This window comes from Nylanderia fulva, unplaced genomic scaffold, assembly GCF_048542155.1.
Source record: "Nylanderia fulva isolate GAGA-0341 unplaced genomic scaffold, ASM4854215v1 Scaffold2, whole genome shotgun sequence".
In the NCBI taxonomy this organism is placed as follows: Eukaryota; Metazoa; Arthropoda; class Insecta; order Hymenoptera; family Formicidae; genus Nylanderia; species Nylanderia fulva.
Window position 1 is genome coordinate 7,353,508 of NW_028190263.1, and position 27,597 is coordinate 7,381,104.

Consider the following 27,597-nt stretch of genomic DNA (forward strand, 5'->3'; position numbering starts at 1 on the left):
TTATAATTTTGCGACAAAGAATCATCTAAAATTTTTCGCACTTTAGATACACCCTGTATATAGACAAGATCTGCCTATTCGTATTTAAAATAATATTTAATATTAAATATAATATTAAACTATGATATGCAACATATGCAATTAAGCGATATATATGCATCTCTTCGAGTTTCAAATATGAAGATGTCGTTGTTAAAAAAATATCTTTGAGAGATTACTCATATCTGACAAGTTAACGGTGGATTTCCCGCTCTAGCGAAAGCGAACGTTTCCGCTAAAATAGCAGGAAAATCACGTCTACGCGATCTAAATAGCTCTTAATCTTCACGTTACGTTTCTGTCGCCCTGTGCATCGAGCGTGCCCTCTCGAACGTCACGTTCGTCATCCGCGTATATATATGTGCGTGCACGAGCGCGTAACAAAAAGGAATGCTCGGCGGAAATCACAACGGTCCAGAAGAAGCCAGACATCCCGAATTTCCGGCGAAAGAGCCCCGGCTGACGCGAGCGAGCTGGCAACGTCGCCGCGACGTTGCCAGCTTCGCCGAGGGTGACGTCACGAGATATACTCTGGGGCGAGCGCGTAAAGCGGCGACGAGCTGGCCGAAGCCTGACTTACGCTCGAGAAAGTACAACGATCCCTTTGTTACGAGACGGAATAAAGAAACCAGAATAATCCAACGCGATAAAATTAGGATGTGCACGAAATAAACAATTTTTTTTAATTTAATTTTTTTTTTTTCACAGTTTTTATACGCGAAAAATTAATAACGTTTCTCCACTCTCATTTCAGGTATGTAAATTTATATGTAGAATGGAAAAAAATTACAGTTATCTTACGAAAAATGTAATAAAAGTGATTAACTTTTACATATACATATAGACATACATACACTAAATCAATTTTATCAATTTTAATACATATTTTATCGTATTTAATACATATATATATATATATATATATATATATATGTGTATGTTATCTTCCTTGCTAGATATATAAATGGTTATTTTGCCGCCTCTCTCTCTTTCTTTCTCTCGATTAAATGATAATGAAATTTTTATCAATTTGTACGACTGAGAGTCCTCGCTTAACGATAAAATGACAGCTATCTGATTTTTCTGCAAATAACCAGCAATTTTTTGAAATCTTATCGGTCATGCGATACGCGTTTGCATCTTGCCATGTCGCGGTTTTCAGAGCGATTTAAAGAGCTTAGTTGCAAATAACCGATATTTCTTACGTCACGAGCTGCAAATAACTGGCGGTGCTTTCTCAACGCGATTATGCCATCTCGTATCTTACCTTTCGTTGACTTATGAAATCAGAAAGGGGAAAGGGTTTGTCATTTAAACCTTAAGCTAACATCATATGCCATTTATCAAAGAACTTTATATCATCTTATCGCTGATACCAAAAGTTCCATTACGCAATTAAAACAATTGAAAACACGCATTGGAGAAAAAAAATATTATTCGGTATATAGAGAGAATTTTTTCTTAGAATTTACCCTGAAAATATCCATGGCAATTTTATGAATTTCCCTGATTAAATATTTATCACAATAAAAAATATTAATATGTACATATAGTAAAATTAATTGAACATATTTTATATCTTATTGTGTTAGATATTAATATTTCTTTTACAAATTCTTCTACCAATTACCATGATTTTCAGGGTAAATTTTAAAAGAAAATTCTCTCCGTGTATAACAAATATATAAATTATCTAGGAGCAATTTATTTTCGTAAACAAAAAAAAGTGTTTGTGTCCTCTGGATGAAAATTCCGCGCGATCGATATTTCCGGGAAGAAAAGCGCCGAGCGAGAATATTACGTAATTGTCACGTCGTATCTGGATACCGGATGCGTCGCGTCGCGAATTCAAGGTGTCGAATCGATTCCCGCCGACGAGGCGGGAAATTTTCGCCACGTCTGATTCTCGCGTAAGCGAGAATCGATCGAACGAGGGCGACGCGCGATCCGCGTTCGCGGTTCTTCATCTACAGCCTTCGATTTGCATTTAATTCTCGCATTTACCGAAAAATCCTCCCTTCTTCTCGGATCAAAGAGGAAGATATGAGATGCAAACAGTGCTGTGCGGAGATGCTTTTTAAATTAGGTAAATATAGATGAGATGAAAATATATAAATTCATCTTAGATAAAATGAAGAGGATTTTGTTTGAAATATATCTAGATAGATAAAATTACATGGTTCATCTAAAAAACTCTTGGATAAAAATGTATTCATATTTTTATATTTGTAAACCAAATCATCTGAATATTGTTCCAAATAATTTAATAAAGATAACACTTTTAATCTAAGATGCAGCTATAGATAATACATATTTTTATTATCTACATAAAGATAAGAGCGCCAAAATTTTATCTAGATGATCATCTATATAATTTTATTTAGATAACCGCAAACACTGGATACAAATGAAGTAACGGAGCTTTTATGAGCTTTTCGAGAACAGGAGAGCGGATACCTAAATAAAATAATCCGTGTTATCTGTCACATCACAAATGTCGCTGATTTTTCTCCATTAAATACATCTCCATTTTGTTTATGTATTCAATGTTTCTGAAATACGACGCGGCAAAACATTTATATTTCCGCCTTTTTATCGCTCATGCGTAATGTTTCATTCACAGCTCTCATAAATACATTATTTGAGAATTATTACGAAAATGTCACTCTCCTCTCTATACGTCATTTGTCGTGAATATATATCTGAAGCGTAATCAATTTTTTTACGTCAGAGCGATGTATCGCGTCGCGCGCGAAACGACGAATATGAAAAGAGAGATCCAAGACTTGAACTACCATAACACTTTGTTCTTTCCGAGAGGCAAAATCCGGCGCGTCGAATTCATTTCGTCGTTTCTGTCGCGCAATAAAATTCGAATTAGAAGCCAGACGCGGGCTTCTTCGATTTACAGCTGCGCCTGTCGAAGCCGGCTCTGCAATAGTGATTCTCACGCGCGTCTACCGGCCGTCTCGATCGACCGGAAGTTATATATTTTGCAATGCAACGCTATAATTGCCCCATCGCCGACCTCGCGGAAAATGATAAATAAACCATCACACGACGACGACGACGACGCGGGAAAAAAGTACGTCGTCGTAGTTGATTGCGCGATGCGATGCAACGCGGAATTTCCGCGAGGCTTTTGCGTCGCGCAGCAACCGATATGTCGTTCTCACCGCAAAAAGTGCGAGCAAAAAAGATTACTTTATATAAAGATGTTCAATATGTATTCTAAGTATGAAATTGTGTGCAGAACTATTATTTTTTCAACACGTTTAGATAATATATATATATTTCAGTTTTATAAAAATATTAACTATATATTTATTTGTTTAATAATTAATTTAATTATTTATTAAAGATTATTATTTATTTATTTAATCATTAATTAATTAGGGGACCAATCAAGAGCTTTATCCTGAATTTTATTAATGATGAGAAGATTTATAAAAATATTAGATATTAATTAATTATTAATTAATTTTTTACATTTGCAAATAATCAAGAATAAAAAAGTCAGGCAACCGCAATCAAACTCTTTATGAATTTTATTTAATTAATGATACGAGAGACGAAACAGAATATGTGTGTCTATATGGTCACCACATATATTCGCAAGAAGTTTTTTTCCTAAATCCGGGTGCGAAAGCACTGTCGACTGCTTAATCTACGTCAGAAAGCACAGATAATATACTGATATTGGGTCGCCGGTGATTTTATTACGGCGTATCCCTTCCTTCGCGAAGGAACGGCCGATCGGTCAATCGGTGAACTATCTTCGTTATCTCGTCGTCGTGTGTATTCTTGGGTCTCCCGACCCGATAAATAATGTGTTTCGCGCATTCGTCCTCCCTGCACACACCGTGTAATATACAGACAGCACGTGGCCGAGTTTATCCAGAGAGGTCAGGCCAAATTTACCAATCGCAATCCGGCGTCTCTTCGATTTACTCATCGCCGCCGCCGTGTTTGCGTGACAGCTCCGATCCCGAATCTTCTTCTTCGGCCTCGTTATCGCTCTTCCGAAAAATGGTCCCTCGCAACACGAGACCTGATGCGTTTTACATATTCATTACGCGGAGATATTATTCAGGTTTTTCTAAGAATTCGTTCGTCTCTTATGTAACTCGATATATCTGCTATATACAGTTCCACGTAGGTGTATCTTAAAGATGCGATGACGGTTTCCTCCGAAGAGAGAAAAAAAATATGTAGGGTGTATTTGAAGAAGTGCGAAGGTCGAAATCTTGTCGAAAATTAAGAGTTTTTATTTTTTTTCTCAAATTTCGGACAAATTAAAAGAATGAAATTTGATGGATATTTTCCACTAATAGAAAGGATAGTTATGAATATTTTAAATTTTATTTTTATCTCGTTTATTTATAATGTTTAACCCCTTTAATTTTCGACAAAGAATCATCTAAAATTTCAGATGCATCCTGTATATATTATATTATTATTTCACGTAAGATAATCGATTTTTGGTGAACGATGATAAACGAGAAACACGCGAGAGGATATTTTCCATTAATAAAAGGGATATATTTATGAAGATTTCAAATAAAATTCTTACCTCACCTATTTACAATTATCCCCTCTATAATTTTCGACAAAGAATCATCTAAAATTTGTCGCACTTATTCAGATGCACCCTGTGTATATATTATGTTATTATTTCACGTAAGATAATCGATTTTTGGTGAACGATGATAAACGAGAAGCACGCGAGAGGCAGATGACGACGACGAATGAGCCAATTGATAAGCCGATTCGTCTAATTATACTCTCTCCTCCCTCGCTCGAAAACGAAGAGGAGAGAGAGAGTTCACGTTACGATCTCGTGCTGTACACTATGATGTCAGACTGATGTCATTCGCGGGATGGCTAATGCGAGAAACGTGCACATGCTGCACACGAGCCGCGACAATGTTCGCCAAATTGCACACGTGACGTCACCGTATATTGCGCTCGTTTTCATTTTTTCTCTCTTCTTTTTTTCATTCTTTCACTCGTATATATTACATATATACATATATATACACGCAATACCGACATAACGATCAACGTAATCGACGATTGCCGCAATCCTTCGTCGTTAGCGAACGTTCAACGACGGGGTTATTAACGAGAGTATAATGATTCGAGATATGATGTAAACTCTCTCGCATGTTGTTATCAATGTTATGTAAATAACCGGGACGTAAACAAATCTCTCTCAATCGCGCCTCGGCTCCGAAACGGTTTATTTCAGCGTTCGATATAGACACTTCTCGCGCGTAGCAACGTATTACGAAATATTACGGGTTATATAAATTATTATCAGACCATGCGCGTCCGCAGAGAGAGGGCGAGAGGGCTCTTGTAACCCCCTTGGAATTAGTAAAAAAATTACGCTTTTGCTTTCCTTTTGAATAAAATATTTAATATAAAAGAAAAATAAAAATAACAAAATAATCAAAAAATTAATTTTAAAAAATAAACAAAATTTAATTATGTCCCCTCCTGGAAAAAATTCCGCGAAGGAAAGTGATAGCTCGGATTTTAGAATTTTTTTTTGTAAAGATAAAAGTGTGCGTAAAAGTCGAGTTCCCGCGTCATACTTCTATATTTAGGTCCTCCTATTATAAATTAATTAATTTTCGACGCCGGAATAATTATCGCAATAACGAATGCGGTTTGACATTAGCTAGTGTCAGAAGTGCTCGTACATTAGTAATTCTCTTTAAACCGAGGTGTTCAAGCTGTGAAAGGTTGACATAGCGCTTAAGCGCATATGTCGTTTCGTCTCGATAACACGCTGGCGATAATATATCTACGTACCTACACCCTGGTGCACCTATCGACCGGTATCGCTCCGGCTGTGTTATCGCTAAGAAAAACCGATAAAATAACGCGCCATTCGTGTAATGTCGACTCAGCGGGTCCTGCGATAATAACGAGCATTGTTTACGCCATAAGAGATTAGGAGAGAGCTTTTCGTCGAAATTTGACGTAACGGAAACGTCAAGCGACGATGCAGACGATTCTTTAAATTTTTTTTTTTAATTTCAATTTCTCTCGCGAATCAAATCTTCAGAAGCTTTTTTATAGGAATATAATTTGTAGCTGAAACATAATACGTCTTTCTGCAAATAAAAAATATTTTAATGACAGTTCCCTATAACAGCACGCACCATATCGGAAAGACATTCAGAGGATATCCAAAGGACATCCTCAGAATATTCTCTGAATGTCTTAGGGATGTGTGCTGTTAGGGTTGCTTTCGATGACACGATTAGAAAATGTTTATCTATTTTGCTGCTTGCTCGAATAAATTTTTTCTTGAAAAAAAAAAAAAGCAGAAAATTAATAATTAAAATATGAATAAAAATTGCGAACGCAGAACGGAATACCGTTCTTTCTCTCTCTCTCGATAGACTCGGCCGAGCTTGGCGTTTTCGCGAGTGCAAAACCGGCCGCTTATTACACGAAGAGTGGGCGCCGGGTTGGATGTGAACGTGCGCGCGCGCGCATATAACACAGTGTGCAGACTCCCTCCGATCCCGTCCCCCTCCCCCACCCCCTTCATATTTCGCACTTCGAATCCCGGTCGCTGCCTACGTGTCCCCCTAGGGCGCTCCGCAGCGCGCATGCGTAGCTTTGGCATTATGACGTCATGCACCATGACGCCACAACGCCCGATTGGCCGAGCGCGTCGTTGCCGTCGTCGTGTCGTCGTCGTCGCCGCCGCCGCGTCGTCGTAGCTGTTTCATCGCGGGGAGAGGGAGAAAGGGGGGTACGACTCGGCAATGGCTCGGCATGGACGAGAGGACGAGCGCGAGTGCAAAGGAGGGAGAGAGAACGAGCGAGCGAGCAGGGACTCGGCACTCTCGGCAGCGCTCGCGGCGGCGGTGGTGGGGGAAGCGCCGAGCGGAGCCGAGCGGAGCCGAGCGAGCCCGAAGGAGAGAGGGAGAGCGCGCTATACGGGAGCGCGCAGTGTCGAGCGAGACGCGCGTAGGATCGGACGGACGAGAGGAAGCACGACGGTCGTAGCCTCGGTTTTACCGCCGCATTCTCCGAGCGTTCGTCCCTTCATACACCAACCAGACGGAGGAGTCGTACACGTTCTGTCGCGCGCGTATATCCATATACATCCGCGCTCTTGTGTTTCGCGCCTTGTTCCGTTCGTCTCCTCTCGCGTACTTCGGCTTTCGCGGTGCGTGCGGAAGACATATATATATATATATACACACACACATACACACACACAGTGGGAATATAGGGTAATGGTAACATCTCGTCTCGATTCCTTCCGAAAAGCGCGTCCCTCGTGAGTGCGACAGTTGGATCGAGAGAGGCGTAGGCTCGTAGGAGAAAGACGAGTCCGTCCGTTTTCGTCCTCTTCGCGGCTCATGTGCCCGCGAGCCGCGGTGACGGAGTGCGCGCAATTGACGTTATTTCGAGCGGCGAGGATTATTATTTCTCGGACGAGCAGTGCGCCGGAGGCTCGTAGTTTCCACGCTCGGAATCGATTCTCGTTTCGCGCGGCAGAGTGATCCGAGCGGAAGAGGCGAGACAAGAGCGAGAGAGAGAGAGAGAGAGAGAGCGTTTGTGCGGCGGAGTAATATACGGAGAGGAGGAAGAAATAGAGCGAGGTGTGTTATTCTCTTCGCTCTAATAAGAGAGAGTCCGCTCTCGCGATTAATAAACAAAATCTCTAGAGTCGTCCCCGGGATTCGTATATACTTGCATTCCTATCCGGGAATTCAACAGTGGATGTGAAGTGACATAGGAGCTATGGAACGACGCAGAGTGGACGACGACGATCGCGGTCTTCGGCATCAGCGAGCGAGCAGCGGCGGCTCCTTCGGCGGCAAGATGATGGGCAAGCGTACCCAGTGCTATCTCTGCGACCTGCCCAGGATGCCCTGGGCGATGATACTGGACTTCTCGGAGCCGGTGTGCCGCGGCTGCGTGAACTACGAGGGCGCCGACCGCATCGACCTCGTGCTCGAGTCCGCGAAGCAGCTGAAGAAGGCGTACGGCTTCCAAGACGCCAGGCCGTCCGCTTCCAAGACCTACCGCACCCCGGCTGGTCACACGGAGCACAACGGCGGGACGAATCTAGACGTCCTGCCGATCCAGAACACCGGACAGACCCACTCGCGCCATCACAACATCACCGGGTACTCGCAGCTCCACCACCGCAACTCCATCACGGAGTTCAATTCCGGGACCGCCGCGGCCGCGGCCGCCCAGCAGCAGCAGCAGCAGATCGGCCGCCAGCAGCACGCCGGGGAGGAGACCGGAAGTCACGAGATGGCGAACGGGATGAGGAGCAACAACGTGCGGCTGCCCAACGCCCACCTGGCCGCGGTGGCGCATCACGTGAACCTAGGCCACAATCGCGGCATAACCCAGCTGAAGCGCGGCATCTCGGCGATCGACGAGGACGAGCACGCCGAGAAGAGGCTCTCCCTGGAAGAGCAGCACCCGGTCAGGCCGCCCCTGACCCGCGGCGACTCCCTTCCAGCGGTCAGCCTCGCCGTCAGCTACGTCCAGGACCGGAGCAAGGAGAAGCATCCGGTCAGGGCGCCCAGCTTCGAGACGGCTACCACCTTCAAGGCCAACGGTGAGTTCCCCCGGTTCATTCATCCGATGCTCTTCTACAATAATATTAAGGAGGAGGAGAAGAGTTAGTTGGCCTGCATCGCGGACTGCTCGCGAAATTTGTAACGCGATGATTCGTTCGAAACTTTTTTTTTTTTTTTTTTTTCAAATACGTATTTCTAGGAACTTGGACGAGGCGGAGAAAATTGAGTTTAAATGTCGTGCTTTCTTTTTTCACCGATGATTTAATCGACGAGCGAGTTTTTAGATCGGTAAAATGCGAGATGATATGGTGAGGAAAAAATGGTTTACTTGACCAAATCTTTTCATTAATTTACTATTATATTTTGTTAATTGAATGTCGTGCTCTCTCTCTCTCTCTGATTTTATCAACGAGCGATTTTTTAAAATGCGAGATGATATGCAGAAAAAAATGGAACTCGACTGAACCTTTCGATTAATTTACTATTTTGTTAATTGAACATATAGGTATTTGTATTTCAGTCAAATGTACATTTTAATATGCTATATTTAATTTAAATATTTTTAGATATTTTCAATTAACAAGATAATATTCAGTTGAAAGGTTTAGTCGAGTTAAGAATTCTTTTTTCAGTATATGAATAATAAAACAAGAAAGTTTTTTACCACTACATAATTCTTTTGCCACTTTCGCTCTTATGTACCGTGCATCTTAAAACACAATTGATTAAAGGCGCGAGATATCATTCATGGATGTCCCATTCATAAGATTGAAACATTAATTAGCTTCTGTGGATGATCGATGAATAAAAAAAAATCTTTCACCAAACCAATGTTTGAAAAATAAACTCAGTCCATCAAACAATGAATAACTGAAGAATGCTCGACAGAAAGAAATAAAATATGAGTTTTGTCGAGCGTTTTGTTATTATGTTTTCGCCTAAATATTAACTGGTCTCTCCAGAAATTCTATTGTAGTCCCGGACAAGAGACCGAGTTTATAACTCCCCTTTAAAGACATAAAAGTCACGAAAGTGATAAAGGTTTATCCTTTTTATGTTTGAGATAAAAATTAACTTAGCTCCTATACAACAACAAAAAAATCGCAAAATTGACAGAGAGAGAGAATCGTCAAAGCGTCGACGAGAATACAAAACAATCTAAAAAGCACACACGTGTTCGCCATGTACCTAATAAGGGCGCCGTTTTTTTCGCCGCACTTTTACCTCTTTTCCTATATTAAAAGTCGATCCGCGGAAGCTCGCGCGTTTACGAGACACCGCAAAAAGTGTCCCAAGCAAAGTATCCGAGCGTGTATACTCGTGCTAGGTCGACGTAATTTTTTAGAGCGGGCGGCGTTTTTATCGGTCGTTACTATAAATACTCGTCGAGGGAGAGGGACGGAGATAGAGATAGAGAGAAAAAGAGAGAGGGCTGGGCGGCAAACAGCCATCGTTCGTGGCCATCTGGCGCGAGAAGGCAACGCACGCACACGCGTGTATAAAACGACTATATATATACACATATATGTGTATGTTGGGGGAGATCGCGCTAAAACGAAGCTACGACGTCCTCCCTCCGTGTCCTCCACCTCTCCCCCCCCTCTCTCCCTTCGTCCGAACGCGTACAAAGAGATGTACGTCGAGCACGTGATGGGACGACCAAAAGATATACATTCAGTTACCATGACGTGACGCGTCCAATCGAGTGACGTCACGCTGCTGCTGCTGCTGATGTTACTGCTGCTGCCGCCGCTGTCGTTGCTGTCGTCGTTGTCGTCGTTGTATTTATACCTCGATGAATGAGACCATGAGAGCTGCCGCTAGCTCGTTCAATAACGAACGAATAATCTACCGTCCGCGGAAATTCGCCGCGCGAGTTTCAGATAACGCGAGAGATGAAAAACGGCGGGTTAACGCGAGATAAGGCGATCGCGAGATCGAGTGACGGATCGCGAAACCACGATAAGTATTGGCCGTGGTCGCTGTCGGTGACTATTTCTGTTTTTTCCACGTCACCACGCGATATAAAGTCGCGTCTCGCGCGATTAATTCGCTTTGTTTGCTCTTTAATGAGTTACGAACGCGAACGTTGAACCGAGAGAAAGAGAGCAGACACGCGCGAATGACAGTTAGTAATTATCATCTTTGTCCAACTGCTTCGGATGTAAAAATATTTTTTTTGTCTGTATATATATACACACGCATGAGTTTTTATCAGATTGATAAATTCGTTTCTTTATCTAGATAAAAGAAGGAAATAAAGAGCACTTTTTGAACAATTTCTCATGTTACGTCAACTTTAAAAGACCATTTACAATAGGATTGCAAGAAATTGGCCAATCACAATTGATTATTTTTAAAATATTGGCTTTAGGACTCTGTTGTAGATGACCTTTAATTATTCTAAAATTAACCTCTCTAAGAAGGAAGATAATCTTTATTCTTGAAGAGAATTTAACAAAGTCGTGTGACGTTTCAGAAATTTTTCAAGACAAAAATCTCATATAATCGTGATGTTTATATTTATAGCGTATATGTACAGGATGTATGTAAGTGCGAAAAATTTTAGATGATTCTTTGTCGAAAATTAAAGGGGATTTCTTATACAAAAGAAGATAAAAATTAAGTTTTTATTTTCGTTCTCAAATTTCAGTCAAATTAAACAAATGAAACTTGATGGATATTTTCCACTAACAAAAAGAATTCATTAATATTTTCTTGATCTTTCTGTTATAAGAGAATGAAACCAACAACCCCTATTAAATTTTTAATACGTGTTAATATAAAAAATTCCCCTGAATTTTCGGCAAAGAATCGCTTAAAATTTAACGCACTCATTTAGATACACCCTGTATATACCTCTTGCGCGCGCATCGTTCGATGATGTTCTGTACACGAGTGCGTTCGCATCACGCATTCTGCTCCCTCTCTTCTCTGACGCAACGCATCCTCGTTTCTCGTCCCGTGACGTTCGATCCTCGCCCTGGCGAGGTTTTTCGATCCACCTTCTCGTCGCTCTTCTGTTACCATCTCTGTCTAGCTCCGCTGCATCGGGTTGCGTCGCGCGACGAAACCGGTTGTCTGGTCTCCTCCGCCGTGACATTTCGCCGGGATATAACTGTAGCGTGCCCCCCTTTTCTTCGCCGCTTACTTTTCGCGCTGGTAGATTACGCGCGGGCCCATTGACGACCGACGATGACGACGTGTCGCGTCGCGTAAGCCAACCTAACCTAACCTAACCTAACTCTACGCGCCAGCGGCACGGTGACCTTGCTCATCGACCGTTATTTCGACACCGCGGGACCACTTTCTAATCCAGCCTTTACTAGTCGCACGTTTACGGTTATATTTATATGGAATATAAATCCGCCAAGGTTTTTTTCCTTAGACCGCACAAAAAAAAAAAGTAAAAGGAGGAGACGTATATTTACACACTCTCCTCGCAAACTTGTGTAACGTCTCCGAGTTGTATTGGGATCGCGTTACTTTAAGGCAGATGTATATCTTTCTCACGCGAGAGTGTTCTCTGTTTGAATTCCCTCGCCTTGTTATAACAATGGTAAATAATTTGATTACGAAAATTTGGTATTTAAGTAATCAATTTTCCGCCCGACTCTTGCCACATCGATGTGCGAAGAATCGCGGGAAGCAAAACACGAGGAATGTTTTTCAATTGTCCGTCAGTAATAAATCTTCAAGGGCAATGACCCGGGTTGAGTAGTCGTGAATCTGCCTAATGTTCTCGACACGCGGTGCAGTGACGTAGAAACGTCAAACAGCTGGGCATATAATATATTGTCGCGCCGTCTCCGGTGTGTCACATGCAACCGCGTTATCTTATCTGATAAAGCCCGGGTTATAATCAGCGATCGAGAATCGGTGTTATCGTTGTTATTCAATGCGAGGTGCGCTTCGATAAAATGTTTTTAAATCTTCAGATCGTATCGCGCCAATTTCGTAGTCATTTCTGCATCATCATGTTTTCCTGCAAACTCTTTGACGATGATAAGATTTTACTTGGAGATATTAATTACAATTTTATTTTGTATATCTTGTATATTTTTCGGAAAAATTTATTACCGAGATTACTAGATACAATAAAAGGCCGAGATATTATTACATTGACGTGTTATCAGTTATCTTTGTGAAAATAGTATTGTAACAAAGTGACAGAGGAAAAGCTGGTGAGATACGACTGAGGTTTCGCTTATTTTTCTTGTCGAGATTCTTTTTATTCTTCAGATTACTGGTTTTTCCGTTGAAAAGCGTTCACGTTTATATACGCGAATCTACGATAAAAATAGATTATCGCTGGCAAAGATTGGGGATCTGGAAATAAATGTGGATCATGAAAGAGGGCCTTTGAGATCCAGTTCTTGCTCGCGCTTTGATTCGACTATCGATTTATTGATCTTTCGCGATTTAAATGCTCGCTAAATTTTCCCGTTCTCAACAACGTGTCGTCAATTTTTATTAAGAGAGAATAATTCTGATGTATTCTTTTAACAGAGCGAAATAAATGTAATTTTGACATGTTTAATTTTTAACGCTGCATGTTAATATGAAGAATTTTTTTTTATATTCAATAACACTTTTTGTATGTAAAATATTTTGTAAAATAAAATTTTTTTAAATTAAATTAACTTTTGGTATTTTTTTATTTTGACAAATCAATATTTCATCAATTATTATCAATTATTGTAGTTCTCCTTTCGTTGTCGAGAGAAAAATTGTTGCGTCAAAATTTGATTTTTCCGGATATCAAGTGTACACCACCAGATTTTTTCGAGACACAAAGTCAATTATTTATTGCATTTTTATTTCTATGCATTGTTTTAAACTGGCATTCATTGGTATTAGTTTGCTTTTTAGAACAGTGCTGGCATTGTCCTTAATAAATATCGAATTTCACAGACTGTAACTCTGTAAATCTTGACCACTCAAAGCTTTTTTTTTTACATATTTTACTACGTTGCACACATTGTATTATAAGTATTTAAAAACTTGACATTTAACTAACATTATTCCTCTATGAGTCTATTTTACAAGCAAAGTATGTAATTTTCATATTAATCTTCTATATCTATTCTATATTTGTACCACATATATACTTATATAATTTCAAGTATCTAGATCATTTATTATGCACACAATGTTGCGTCATTAAACTACAATTTACATAACATTTTTATTTCATATATATATATATCTCATAACTTCTTATCACACACATAGATTTCGTGATTAAAGGTCTTGGCGACGAAAAATAAAAATCGCTGATCCATCATATTCGTATACTAACGTAATAAAAAGCTCTTGGCTCTTAATAAATTAAGGCGTACCTATATAAATTAAATAAAATAGATCACATTTGATATATATATATATATATAAAATACATATTAGATGAAAGGAAGACATGAAACAGTTGTTTTCTCGCGCGTTCACTTGGTATTCTCTCGGAATGAACGGAACGTGATCTGCGGCGGTTGTTTGCGAGAGAGAGAGAGAGAGAGCATCTCATTTCGTTAAGCACGTACGTTACGTCAGTCAGTTTCCGAGCGGCGACGTCAGTCGTGATCAATCATGCGGCGGCGGCAGATACGGTCCGTCGACTGGCTGTTTGACTGGCTGGCCAGCGCTCTCTCACGTACGCGTACGTGCGACAAGGAGCGAGAGGCGGGAAATCGGAGACCGATTCGTGCGCTGAGCGAAGAGCGAAATGCTCCAAAGCCTCCTTTCATCATATTAGACGGAAATCAAAGGCGATACCCCTAAATGCGGGGAGGATTCGAATTACGTGTGTGTACTCTATCCTATCCTGCCCTATCCGGATGGACGAATCTATCTCTCGTGGCGAACACGTGTCAACATGCATTACGCGCACCAAATAATACGAATAAATTAGGTAATCTCGTATGACGCGAGGTATACTGAATGAAACCCGAAAATTAGCGAGAGAATTTTCTCTTGGAATTTTCCCGGAAAATATCTCATGGTATTGGAACAATTTTATAAGAGTTGCTCTAATTAATATTTTTTTAACACGATACAAATATTGATATCTATCACAATAAGATATAAAATATGTTTGATTGATTTTATTAATATATATTAAAATTTTAATAATTTTAAAATATATTAAAAACACGATTCTTTAAGTGTTCTAAATAGAATAGATGACAAAAAATATTTTATATATTTTCAATCAAGCTTAATCGTTCATGATAATTTTCGGCTTATTACCAAATATGATAAAATTGGTAGTAAATTTTGGTAGTAAAATTATAACGAAAAATTGTACCATGTAGTAATACATATTCTCTTTTTTTCATTATATATCTATATACTTCTTTTTAATGTATATATTTTTCTCTTTTTAATTATGAAATTAATAGTGGATATATATCACAGAGGAAATTTTCTCTTAGAATTTGCCGTGAAAATTATGATAATAATGAGACAATATGATACTTGGAAGAAGTTCATTAGAGCTTCTCTGATTAATATTTATTACCACAATAAAAAATATGAATATCTACCATCATGTTTAATTAATTTTTTGTTTTTTAATATATTTTAATTTACTATGCATATTAGTTAAATTGATCAAACATATTTTATATCTTATTATGATAGGTATTAATATTTTTTATTGTAGTAAACATTAATTAGCCAAACTTATATAAAATTCCTGCAATAGATCATATCTCACGATTACCATGATTTTCGGGGTAAAATTCCAAGAAAATTCCGTACAAATCTGTAATGAACAGTTGAATATAATAGCAAGAGTTTTACGTTTTGCTACGATGATTTGTTACGTATCGCATGCATTCACGTTACGTTTCAATCGATCGTATAGACAGATATTTCGCTCTCCTGGCCTACGTCATCGGGACGAGTTTCACATACGTATGTATGGCAGCAGAGAGCCGCGTGTACACGCGACAGGCATAAATGCGCATATCGACGAGGAGTACGTACGGGGAGAGTAGAGGGGGTGGGAAAGGGGGAAGGGATCGCGTACTTTCGAAACAAGGCCACTATAGCTGACCAGCCGACGGCGATACGCAAAGTGCAGGGATGTACGAATATATAGTATATGCGTGAATTTATGCATGAGCGTACGTCGTATGCGTTTATATTGTTACAAGTATATCCCGAATGCGATCGCTAATATTAAATATCCGCGCGCGAACAAAAATCTGACAGTTCGATCTACATAGAAAAATGTCTGTTAAATTTGACAGATATCACGTGGCCCACAGAAAATTTTCTATTAATTATTTACATAAAATAAATAAAATGCAAAACTTCAAGTAATTGAAAATAAATTTTGTGTAAAAGTAACACAGTTTATAAAAATGTAAATAAAAAATCAACAGTTTTTAAATTTGAATAGATAACTTTTGTCGCTAATAAAACAGAACATATTTATTGTGTAAAATTTAAAATAGATGCATATTCTGTTATTTTACATTTTTTTCACTTGTTTTAATAATTTAACATTTAAGTTCAATACAAATTTTAACAGCAACTATTTTTAACAGGAAAACAAATTTTTCTATTGTGTATAAAAAAGGGGGAGAGAGAATATGTTAAATATAAAAGAAGAAAGAGAAATAAAAAATGTCTTTTCTAGTGAAATGAAAAATTCTTTTTGCATACACAAATGATAATTCAGTGTGGATTTTTATTATTTACATATATATTTAGAAAAAAATATTTGGTGAGAGAAAACGTTATGTGTGATGTAAGATTTTCTCGACTTCTATAATGCAGATTTCAATTTACACGCGATTATAAAATTATCGTTGACAGTTTAAGAGGAATTCTATTAAAATCTCTGTTTCACCGCTTGAGCTCGTACATTTTAACCGTGAGTCATAGTCGGGAATAATAAAATTTTATTTCAGAGAGAGAGAGAGAGATAGAAAGAAATAAGCTAGATATATCGTAAATATACTTCTATTGATCTAATCACATAGCTGTTAGTAATAGCCTGTAAATACAAATTTATTTCGATTTATGTTTCAGCCTTCTGCGCGATATTTCATATATTTATCCGCGTATGTAAGATATCGCATTTTTAATTTTACAGAAAATAGTTTTACAAATCGATATTTTACACAATTAAATATTTAGATAAGTGACATTCAATAATGCACGTAGGGATCAAGTGCTCCGATTAGATACTGACTGAATTTATCAGATTAAGATAAACGATACGCGTGAAATATTTCAAAGGAAATATCTGTCTGGCATCGAAAATTACAGTTGAGCAATGCATGTAATACTTAAACAAACATCATAAAAAATTCAAAGAAATGTTCTATTGACATGTGTCCTCTATGCAATTATTTTATTATGCGCATAAAATTTAAAGACACATGGAGAGAATTTTTTTTAGAGTTTTATTAATATTAATATGTACATAGTCAAATTAATCGAACGTACTTTATATCTCATTGCAGATATTAATATTTCTTATTTGTGGTAAAAAAATATTAGAGTCATCGGAGGAGAAACTTTTATAAAATTCCTCCAATACCACATTATCTCACGATTTTCCAGAATTAAATTCTGAGAGAAAATTCTCTCTTTGTGACACTTGATAAATAACTGCCATTTGTTTCGCGTATCGATACCAAGAAAAATTAGTTCACAAACGTATCCTTAAAATACAAATTTTCTCATTCTCCGGTTTTGCGTACAAGCCACGTTCCTTCCTCGGATTTCGTATTTATCGTTTTCCCGCCTCTTACTTCCGGCTCTGATTATAAACCAGATCGTTCGCGTCCGCGAGAAGCAATTTCGGTTCCCGAGAAATTCGCCGAAGGGAAAGAAATCTAAATGGCGAAAACGCGTGGCACGGCCCTGAAGATCGAGTGTGACTAAGCCGGGGCCGCCTACGTGCGTGATGCGATGTGTGCACGCGTGTTCTCCCTCCGTCCTTCTTCTCGCGAGGATAGAGAGGGACTCTCTATCGGAGCCGTCACGGAAAAGTACCGGTCACATGTCTACCCGGTGGCACTCCATCTCCTCTCTGGCGCGGCCCGTCCGCTCCCTGTCGTGTACCGTAGGCGAGGCTCCTCGGTGACTCGATCCGCGCGCCGGCTTGTGACGTGAGAGAAGGAACGGAGCGCGTAATCCGTACGCGCGGGATTGCGTGTCACCGCGAACAGCCGTGACCGAATCATGATGATTCTTCCCGCTCGTGCGCGCCCAATAAGTTGGATCTTCTTATTCGTACTTGTACGAGGCATTATTCTTCTTGCCTCTTATTAACCCGTCGGCTTGGAAATTCATTTCATTATTTTCGTTCTAAATTTTAAATTTAATTAAACATTTATTGTATATATATATAATAAAAAATTATTATATATATATTTCATTCAAATTCATTATAAATATAATAATAAAATTTATATTATAATTATATATATATATATATATATAATAAAAATTTATTATATATATATTTCATTCAAATTCATTATAAATATAATAATAAAATTCATGTTATAAGTAAATTAAATAAATAAATTTGTTTAACGCTCTGGGACAGGTCCCCGCATAAGCTCAGCGACTACGCATAAAATGATATAATATATAGTAACGATAAATAAATGTGCATATATGGTACAAGTGTAAACGAAAGAAAAGCATATATAGATATGTAAATGTGTGTGAATGCATAGTTATGAACAAAAGAGAGAGAGAAAGAGGTGCTTCGATACGATATCGAAGCTTCGCCTTCGTGTTGATATATTAGAGGCCTGCGTGAGTATTTTAGCTCCGCGGTTAAAAATAGCATCTCGCGCGGACGGGGATATGACGTTTTGCATTTCTATACAAAACACACAGGCGAGAGGAGCCGGAGAAAAATAAATTGTTATCGTATACGTGTATGTATAACGGGGAATCTCCGATCGTAAATTATTATATCGACGCGATCGTGAATATTCATGACGCAATTAGCGAATTTTGTTGCAACGCCAATCTTGTTTACATAGAACATATTTATCCGCGTGATCTTTATACATATTTTGTATTATGATTATTTTCGTTTATGTAGATATTGACATTCCGTTTGCGCTTATAAATATTGAAATAATATATAACGATTCATATTGGGGTATATCTCGTTCTATATTTACGTCTGCATTTGATTACATTAATCTTTTAGAATTCTCAGTATAAATATTATTTAATATATTATTTCCACGTATAAAACACATTTCAGGGTTAAATGCGGGCGCGTTTTAGAAATAACAAAATCAAGCCTTGAAAAGAAAAATCTCGTTGATATTTGCTCGCAACATCTACATATTAAAAAAATTCAATATTGAGTAGTCACGCAATTAAATATTATTTAATATATTATTTCCACGCGTAAAACACATTTGAGGGTTAAATGCGGGCGCGTTTCAGAAATAACAAAATCAAGCCTTGAAAAGAAAAATTTGATATCGAGCAGTCACGCAATTAAATATTATTTAATATATTATTTCCACACATAAAACACATTTGAGGGTTAAATGCGGGCGCGTTTCAGAAATAACAAAATCAAGCCTTGAAAAGAAAAATCTCGTTGATATTTGCTCGCAACATCTACATATATTAAAGAAAAATTCGATATCGAGCAGTCACGCAATTAAATATTATTTAATATATTATTTCTACACATAAAACACATTTCAGGGTTAAATGCGAGCGCTTTTCAGAAATAATAGAATCAAGCCCCTTGAAAAGAAAATTCTCGTTGATATTTGCTCGCAACATCTACATATATTTAAAAAAATTCGATATCGAGCAATCACACAATTAAATATTAAACGCAGAATCCGCGGGCGGAAAATCAAATGGAAATTTGAAGTCCGAAGGCGAAAAACTCAAGTCAGACTTTACAAAAGGGCGTCGCGCCAAATGCGCGTAATTGAAATAAGTGTATACGTACATATGTATTCCGCTCGATCGTGACGAATCGCGATTAGAGGGAAATGGCGCGAGTGCAGCGAGACGTTAATAATAAACGATTCGAGCGCGCGATGGGGAATAATGGCGCAAAAAAGGAGATGATGATTGTCGGGCTTGTTAAACGCATTATTGCATCGCGCCATTTTCTCGGAATCGGTTCTCTTTATTTCTTGAGTCACCGGCAATTTTTTTTTTTTTTTTTTTAATAAAGGAACATTATTAACCTTGACTTGATCCCTGGAGTCTGGACAGTGTTCTAATTTCTAGTTCGAAATAAAATGGCGTGCATAGGGAGCACAGAAAACCGAACAGTAATGAAAATTTGATTATTTTTTGGTGGACAACATTTTGGATTTATATAAATAATTTTTATACAATATATAAAATTAATAATACATAAAAAATGATACAATTACACCGTTCTTGTGCTCACTCTTCTAGCAACTTTAGATAGAAAGGAGGCAAATTTCTCGCTCCTTTATCGATCGAAGTTGTCGAATGACTTTCTTGTGAAAAGAAGCGTATAAAGAAAATATCCTTGCTGATGGAGATTGTGCATGCGAGATAATGCAATGTCTGAATGATACATAAAACATCGGGTAAACGATCGACGCGTGTCGAAGGCCAATGACGATACAACGCAATACGGTAACGTGGCCGTGTCGTGATGATATATCTACGTGTCATCGTCGCAGTCATCCACGCGACATGCGTGTTAATTGTCTTGGCCGTTCCTCGAGTGACTCGTCAAGTAAACATTATCAAAATGCACCGCGATCCTGCGCGAATATGACTCCGACTTCCCGATATACATATGTGCATAACGATAAGCAAAGTTACGACATCGACCACGAGCGTGATGTAGGGATTAGTACCAATTAAGTATTTACACATTCTTATACATATGGAATATTCTCTTAGAATTTACCCTGAAAATCGCGGTAATCGTGAAACAGAATGTTGCAAGAATTTTATAAGAATTTCTCTGATTAATATTTACCACAATAAGACACAAAATATGTTCAATTAGTTTTGTATAGTAAAATTTATTATGACTATTAATATTTTTTAATCACTGAGCAACTCTTATAAAATTCTTCCAATATTATACATTGTCACACGAAAAAAAGATTAATAATTTTGCCAACATTTATTTATGCACCTTCGCATCGAATCTCTATTTAATTCTTGAATCGATAAAATAAAATGTAAGAAAAAAATATTTTCAGAGACGAATGTCTACAGAAGAGGTAAAAGTTGAAATGTACGTTCGATCTCGTAAAAATTGGGAAATCTTTAATCTCCGCCAAATTCCTTTCGTCCAATTCTACAATTCCGTGTAGATTCTACAGTTCGATTCAAGGTCTCTCTAGAGCGCGAGTTAGAGAAGTAACGCGGCTTGTTATTGACGTAACCGATTCACTTATACATTCTCGCCTCCTTGCGTTCCCTGTAATCGTCTCGTTACCATTTATCGACGTCGCGTCGCAGAGAGAAAGAAAAACGCCATTTATTTCTGCTCTGCCAAGTGAAGTCATTGTGCTATAAAGACGGATTAAAATTATAGGAAGGGAGAGGCAGGAGAGGCATTCCACGGAGATTACACATGGCAAAGAAATGGAAACGAGCAAGGACAAACTCTGAACTCTCGATAAATGGCATTCGCTTCCCATGTCACGCCACGTTATCGATCACGCACGAACCGCTTCTCTCGTTCTCTCTCTCTTCGAGATAGCTTCTAATAATATTTACTCACGTGTCATTCATTTTTTTCTCTCCTCGATAAGTATAGTATTAGCGCCCGCAGAAGATTGTATTAAAAATTCGAGCGTCGCAAAATCATTCTCTACGCATGCTCATTAAAAACCACTTCAGTAATTACCTCATAATTCCTCTGAATTCCTGACTTTGTTCACTCGAAAAAGAAAATTCGCTCCATTTTCTATCGCATACACACAAGCACCGATACGCTCGGATGAAAAAAAGAAACGTGTACTGAACGATATATATTTTCAGGGTCGTATGTCGGACCGTCCATACCGCTGGCACCGGCCAACGTCGCGGCCAACGGTGGAGGATCGCCTCTGCGTCCGAGAACGAGTCCTCCACCGCCGCCGCCGCCGACGCAGGAAAGTGCCAACGATAATTCGCAGACGAATCATCATCAGGTACGTGGCGATAAAGCGACGCTGCAATTATCACCCGGTCGATCCATTCAGGACGGACGTACTTATGTATATTCGTACTCTTGCATTTAACGAATGCCTTAGGCGAGCTTAATTGGCTTGAAAATCTGACGACACTTGCTCTTTTAGAGCTCAGCGAACGGACCGTCACCGATGGCCGCCCTAATGTCGGTCGCTGACAATCTGACCTCGCCGGAACCTGTGCCGCAGCCGCCGAACAACCCAAGTCCCACCAACAGAAGTCCGCCGACAGCCACAACCCCTCAACAAGCACGCAGCGCTTCTAGGGGCTCTCAGCACAGCCCGAACAGTTCAGACAGTTATGGTAATATATATATATTGTCCGGCTTTTGTGTCTTATCTTGCGATAGAAGCAATATTATCCGCGTCTTTGTAGATTACAAACCCACGTCTTATCGGCTATAGTGTCAATTAATATCGTTAAGGGTTTTGGAAAAAAAATGTTTAACGCGTTTAAAATGAAGCTTCTAACGAAAGGCTAGAGCATAAAGAACGACAACCGCGTTAATCTGCAGGCTCCACAGGCAGACGGCCCAGTAGTTCAAGGCAGGTGTCCTCGACAACCGTGACGACATCATCCGAGGGCGCGGTTGCTCAAGCTGCCGGCGCTGAACCGGTCTCGGCACCGACTCTCAAGTGTACGCTATGCCAGGAACGTCTAGAGGACACGCACTTTGTTCAATGTCCCAGCGTGCCGCATCACAAGTTTTGCTTCCCGTGCAGTCGGGACAGCATAAAGAGACAGGGTGCTGGATCCGAGGTAAGTTCTTCGGTGCTTGTTACCGCTTCTTTGGACGCTGATCGCGTATACGTCACGATGGCTCATCGACGGTTTCCGTTCTTGATCGTTTCAGGTTTATTGTCCGAGTGGCGAGAAATGCCCGCTGGCGAACAGCCAAGTACCGTGGGCCTTCATGCAGGGCGAGATAGCCACCATTTTGGGCGAGGATACCGCGGGTACCGGGCTCAAGGTCAAGAAGGAGAGAGAAACTTAAAGACCCTCTTTCAATGTCGATTCAGGGCTCAAATTTTATGTCCCCCTGTATACCAGAGGGGCTGTTATGGTTGGAACCATGAAGGGTTTCGCCAAACGCTTTTGGTAACGGTGATAAAGAGTCGTTGGCGATAAGCGGAGAGAGCCAACGAACGACTCGAGCCAAAGACGTTGTCTGGTGCAGATTCTCATGAAGTTGTTAATGTCATCCGTTAGAGCTGGGTGGGAGGGGGGGGGGAAGTGGACGATTCGATTTTGTTTGAAGTCGGCTAAACGAACTCGACGTATCTTAACGATGCGAACGAGTACCGAGCGATATTTATCGATTGGTTTTGAGAAGAAGTCTTTGGCAAATTGCATGCTGGCGATCGATTGTTCTGCTGCACATGTACATATGGATTTCGTAGAGAGCGGTTAATTAAACGCCACGGATGCAGCGTATTATTTTTCGCGACTTTCGAACGAGAGGAGCTTCAAAATGTGATTCGAAATCGCGACGGTGGTGACGATGATGATAATGATGATGATGATGATTTGTTGCCCGGTTTGGGTTTGTACTTATAGGCTCGAATACGCCTTTCTTCATTGTCTCTTGTAATCGCGGACGTAATCGCACGCGTTCTTTCACACAATACACGTACACATGCATACAGACATGTGTATGCATATTGCATAAATATGCATACATACAGACACAACACACGCACACAGACAAAATCGACGATTTGGTACCGCACGCGCGGTTCGCATTGTACTTTATTTTTTTTTTTTTTTTTTTTTTTTCGCGCGTGTCCGTTCAGGATGATCGTGATTTTAATTAATGACTAACGCGAGAGGTAGCATCGCCTTCGCGGCGATCGCCGTCCTTTTTCTATTCTTTTGTTTGTATACTCTTTCTACCCTATACTTCGCGCTCGTGTTGTATTATATAATAAAATATATTATGACGGACAATTCTCGGACCCAGCGCACGGGTTTTCTGTACATTATGTATATGTGTACATACCTACATTATATTAAATAAAGCGTATAACTAAAAAGAAAAAAAATTTTTAACGATTTTTAAGTGTACAAAAGTCTCTATGTATTCGTTTTTGCGTTTCTCTCTCTCTCTCTCTCTCTCTCTCTCTCTCTCTATTTCTCTCTGTGTCTTATTAAATTATTATTATCCTTTTCACTTCTCTCTTTCTCCGCGTCTCTCTTCTTTTCGCTCTTTTCCTTCTCTTTGTTCTCGCGAACGAAGTTGTACGCTGTCATTTCTCCGAAAGACTTACTTTTTTTTTTTCTGTGCGTAGAGACACGCGACGCGTTTCCCTTTCTCTATTTTTCGGTTTCCCGCTCGCGAGGGTACGCGACGTTGCGTTTTTTATTCGCGTTCTTCACAATAATCGCGCTCGTCCGGTCTTTCGGGGGGGGGGGGAGGGGGGGGGGGAGAAATAAGTAAAATAAAAAAAAAGTAGAAAAGAGTCACGCGAGACACGTGAGCACACATCGCGTCATCCAGAGTCACTCGTATAAAAGCGGATTATATAATATAATAATGTTCGACTGTGCAACGCGTCCACTTTCGCCTTTAGTTTATGCGCTAGACCTTAAGTCGAGGGCATTTTGGTTTTTCATTTTCACCGATGAAAAAGGCACGCCCGTCAAAATAGGAACCACATACTCGCTATGTCTAAAAAATAAAAAAAAAAAAGTGAAGGGAGAAAAAGGCAGGCAGGCAGGCAGAGACACTCGCTGAACGCGCCCGACTGGGATTTTTTCTCTTTCGAGCGAGATCGTCTCGCGCGAAAAAGAGAGACCCGGGCGTTGTATCCTTTTGTATATATTTGTACAAAAACAGATCGGCACACGGTGAAGTCGGAGGAAGGGAGTTCGGTTGTCGGGAAGTTGTCGCGGGGGAAAAGTAGAAAATAAAAAGAGACACATACATATATACACAAAAACACACACAACTGTCGCGCCTCGTTGCGTTACGGATGATTCGAGATACCGCTTTCTCGATTTATAGGGCGATGGGTGACGTCTCGCGCGACAGAGCGACATCCGCTTTTAAAAGCGCGTACGAGACTTGGGTAACGTTATCGTTCATGGGCGTCCGCAAGATTTTTTCCAGGGAGGGGCATAATTACATTTTTGTTCTTAATTTGTTTAAATTTTATTTTTTTTTTGGCAAAATTGATTTTGACGTAACTAGCAATTTTATTCGATACTTTCGCGAAGTTTCGATCATTTGGTTGTGGTCCTTATCAAGTGAGAATTTCATCAATTAAAATGAGATTAACGCGACATAAAACCGATCTTATTTAAAATTAATAGTTAAAAGAGGAACACGTCCCATCGCTATGATGTTTCGTCGTTGACGAAATCAATTTAAGATCGGTTTTATGTTACGTTAATCTCATTTTAATTGATGGAACTCTCACTTGATAAGGACCACAACCAAATGGTCGAAACGTCGTGAAAGTATTGAATAAAATGCTAGTCGAAATCAATTTTGCCAAGTTTATTTTCACCATTAGCGTCCAATATTAATTTTAATTGATTTAATTTTTTTATTGTGTTATTTTCATTTTTTATATATTATATTTTATATATTATATTAAATATGCAAATAAATTCCGGTTTATCCAAAAGAGAGCAAATGCTTAATTTTTTTATAGATTGAGGGGGCCAACCTCGTCTCCTTTCAACCCCCTCCTGCGCACGCCCATGTTATCGTTATATCATATCGCGTTATGTCATATCGCCGAGTAGTTATCGATGACATTTTTTGTCGCGTAATTACGCACGATCAAAAACCCGAGAGGTAAAAGGAATGTAAAAAAAGAGTTATATATAGACACACATTTTTTCTGTCCTTTTATGTATTACACTATATAAAAATAAAAATAAAAAAATCTTCCTTGTACGCGATAACGTTGCGAGTCTAAAAACGCTTTTAGCTCGCGCGAGAACCGACGATGTACAGACGAGGGGAGAGTGTTCGATGGATAATATACTTATTACAGCTGATATCTTTCTTGAGTCGAGTCCTCCGGGTCGGAAGGACGGCTTCTCTATCTCTCGGAGAAGGTACCTTCGGACTCGGCCAGGACTCCTCGCGGGTGACAAGAGTAGGCGTGAACACACCTCTGTTTTTTCTCGCACGTGCGGGCCCCCCTTTTAACGTACTAAATCCGTAACAAATGTTTATGTACCGTAAACGAGAGAGCATCTCTCTCTTGAGAGAGAGAGAGGCTTGGTCGGTCGTCGCGTATCTGTCATCCCTTCGCGCGTCACGTGCTCTCACGATATATATTATTATTATTATTATTGTTATTATTATTATTATTATTATTAATATTATTATTATTATTATTATATAAATATATAATCCGTTGCATCTCGGTCTCCCGGTCTTTTTTCCAGAGTAACACACAATTCCGAATAAGGAATCTTATTGCATTATCTTGTTCGTTTCTCGATCTTCTCGATCTCCACGTAATGACACTTTCTTATTGTATTTGAACTTTGCAAATTGTTTGCCGATTATACGGATATCGAGGTTTTTGCTTGATGTCTAGTTCTCTCTTTCTCTGTCTGTCTTTATTATTATTATTGTTGTTTGTCGTTGATCCAATCGGGGAATCGAGACGCACGAGAAGCAAAGTACGAAGCGATATCATCTCGCCGATTGTAGTAATTATTATTACGGAATTGCGATGACTTTGTGCAACTTCGATTTCGTTGTCGACGACCAGGCCGAAGCCGCGTCTCTCGGGTTTTTTCTTTTTTCCCCGAGAGAGGGACGATGCTCTCCTCCGTTCGCGAGAGTAAACGAAGGAAACTCTCGCGTCTTTATCGTAATTCGCGTTCCGTTTGTCTCTCTTTTCGTCTCCTTTTCTTTCTATTTTTTTTAAACGACTCGTATAGCTACGCAGATACACGAAAAAATCGAAGAGATATTGACGAAACAATACGTCGAATAGCAATTGTAGTAGTGGATAATGAAAATTTTCTAGTATACCGTACCTCGAGGAACGTGTAACATTGTACTGTTTATCGTATGTATGCAACAAGCAAAAAACAAAATATATGTGTTGATGTGACAGAATGATGAGTTTCTTTTTTTCTCACAATCACATGTCCTCAAGAATCACCGAATTATCCTTGCCATTCATAATTATCCATCTGAGAACGCTTTCAGCCACCGTCGCAAAATAATTTTTTTTTTTTCAAAAGCTGCCTTAAATAGATTATTTATAATATATAAATTAGGGTAAGATTTTTCTCATTCAATCTTTTATTTATTGAAATAAAGATACCAGGGAATCAACTTTTATTTATTATTAAATCTTTTGCTGCAAAATTGATAGACAATTTCCCTCTGAAACTTTTTATTATCTCGACGAGTTTTAATTTTTAATCTTCTAATTAAGATTAGCAGCGCGCTCTCGTAGCAAAAATTTGCAATCTGAATGAAAAATGAGAGAACATTTATTGTTAGATATATAATTGGATTAGACACGTGTGTCCTTTCATTTCATACTCGAGTATATTGCGAAAATCCCAGGTATATATCTATATATACTGCATAAATACTTAAAAAGTCGTAGGAAGAGCGACCTTAGACACGAATGTGTTCCGCTCGGGGTCCTAAGGCGAATCCTCCCGAACCGTGAAAATCAATGCCAATATTCAGCTGGGGTAGGTGGGCCGGAAGAGGGGTGGAACGGGAACAGGGGGAGGAAGAGACGTGGCGGAATATTGATCTGTGCAGACTGTTCCAGACGGCTCCATCCGCGCTGTTATATAGTAT

At 39.4% G+C, this 27,597-nt stretch overlaps 2 protein-coding genes and 1 long non-coding RNA gene across 4 annotated transcripts in view; all 3 read left to right on the top strand.

Annotated features, from left to right (window-relative positions):
- Positions 1-27,597, top strand: part of LOC114942857 (uncharacterized) — a 72,219-nt gene that overhangs the window by 35,708 nt on the left and 8,914 nt on the right. The gene's annotated exons all lie outside the window — the stretch shown is intronic.
- Positions 1,580-2,513, top strand: LOC146723433 (uncharacterized). Its single transcript, XR_014924566.1, has 2 exons — positions 1,580-2,125; positions 2,424-2,513. It is a non-coding gene; the product is annotated as an uncharacterized LOC146723433 (long non-coding RNA).
- On the top strand, positions 6,853-26,892 carry Pits (Protein interacting with Ttk69 and Sin3A). Of its 2 annotated transcripts, none has more exons than XM_029318322.2 (5): positions 6,853-8,650; positions 21,612-21,763; positions 21,911-22,106; positions 22,318-22,562; positions 22,657-26,892. In XM_029318322.2, exons 1-5 carry the CDS (start codon positions 7,816-7,818, stop codon positions 22,795-22,797), a joined length of 1,569 nt encoding a protein of 522 aa, XP_029174155.2. In that variant the 5' UTR covers positions 6,853-7,815; the 3' UTR covers positions 22,798-26,892. The 2 variants fall into 2 exon arrangements, with proteins under 2 accessions (XP_029174155.2, XP_085338245.1); XM_085482119.1 differs by having other exon boundaries at positions 6,854-8,650; positions 22,327-22,562.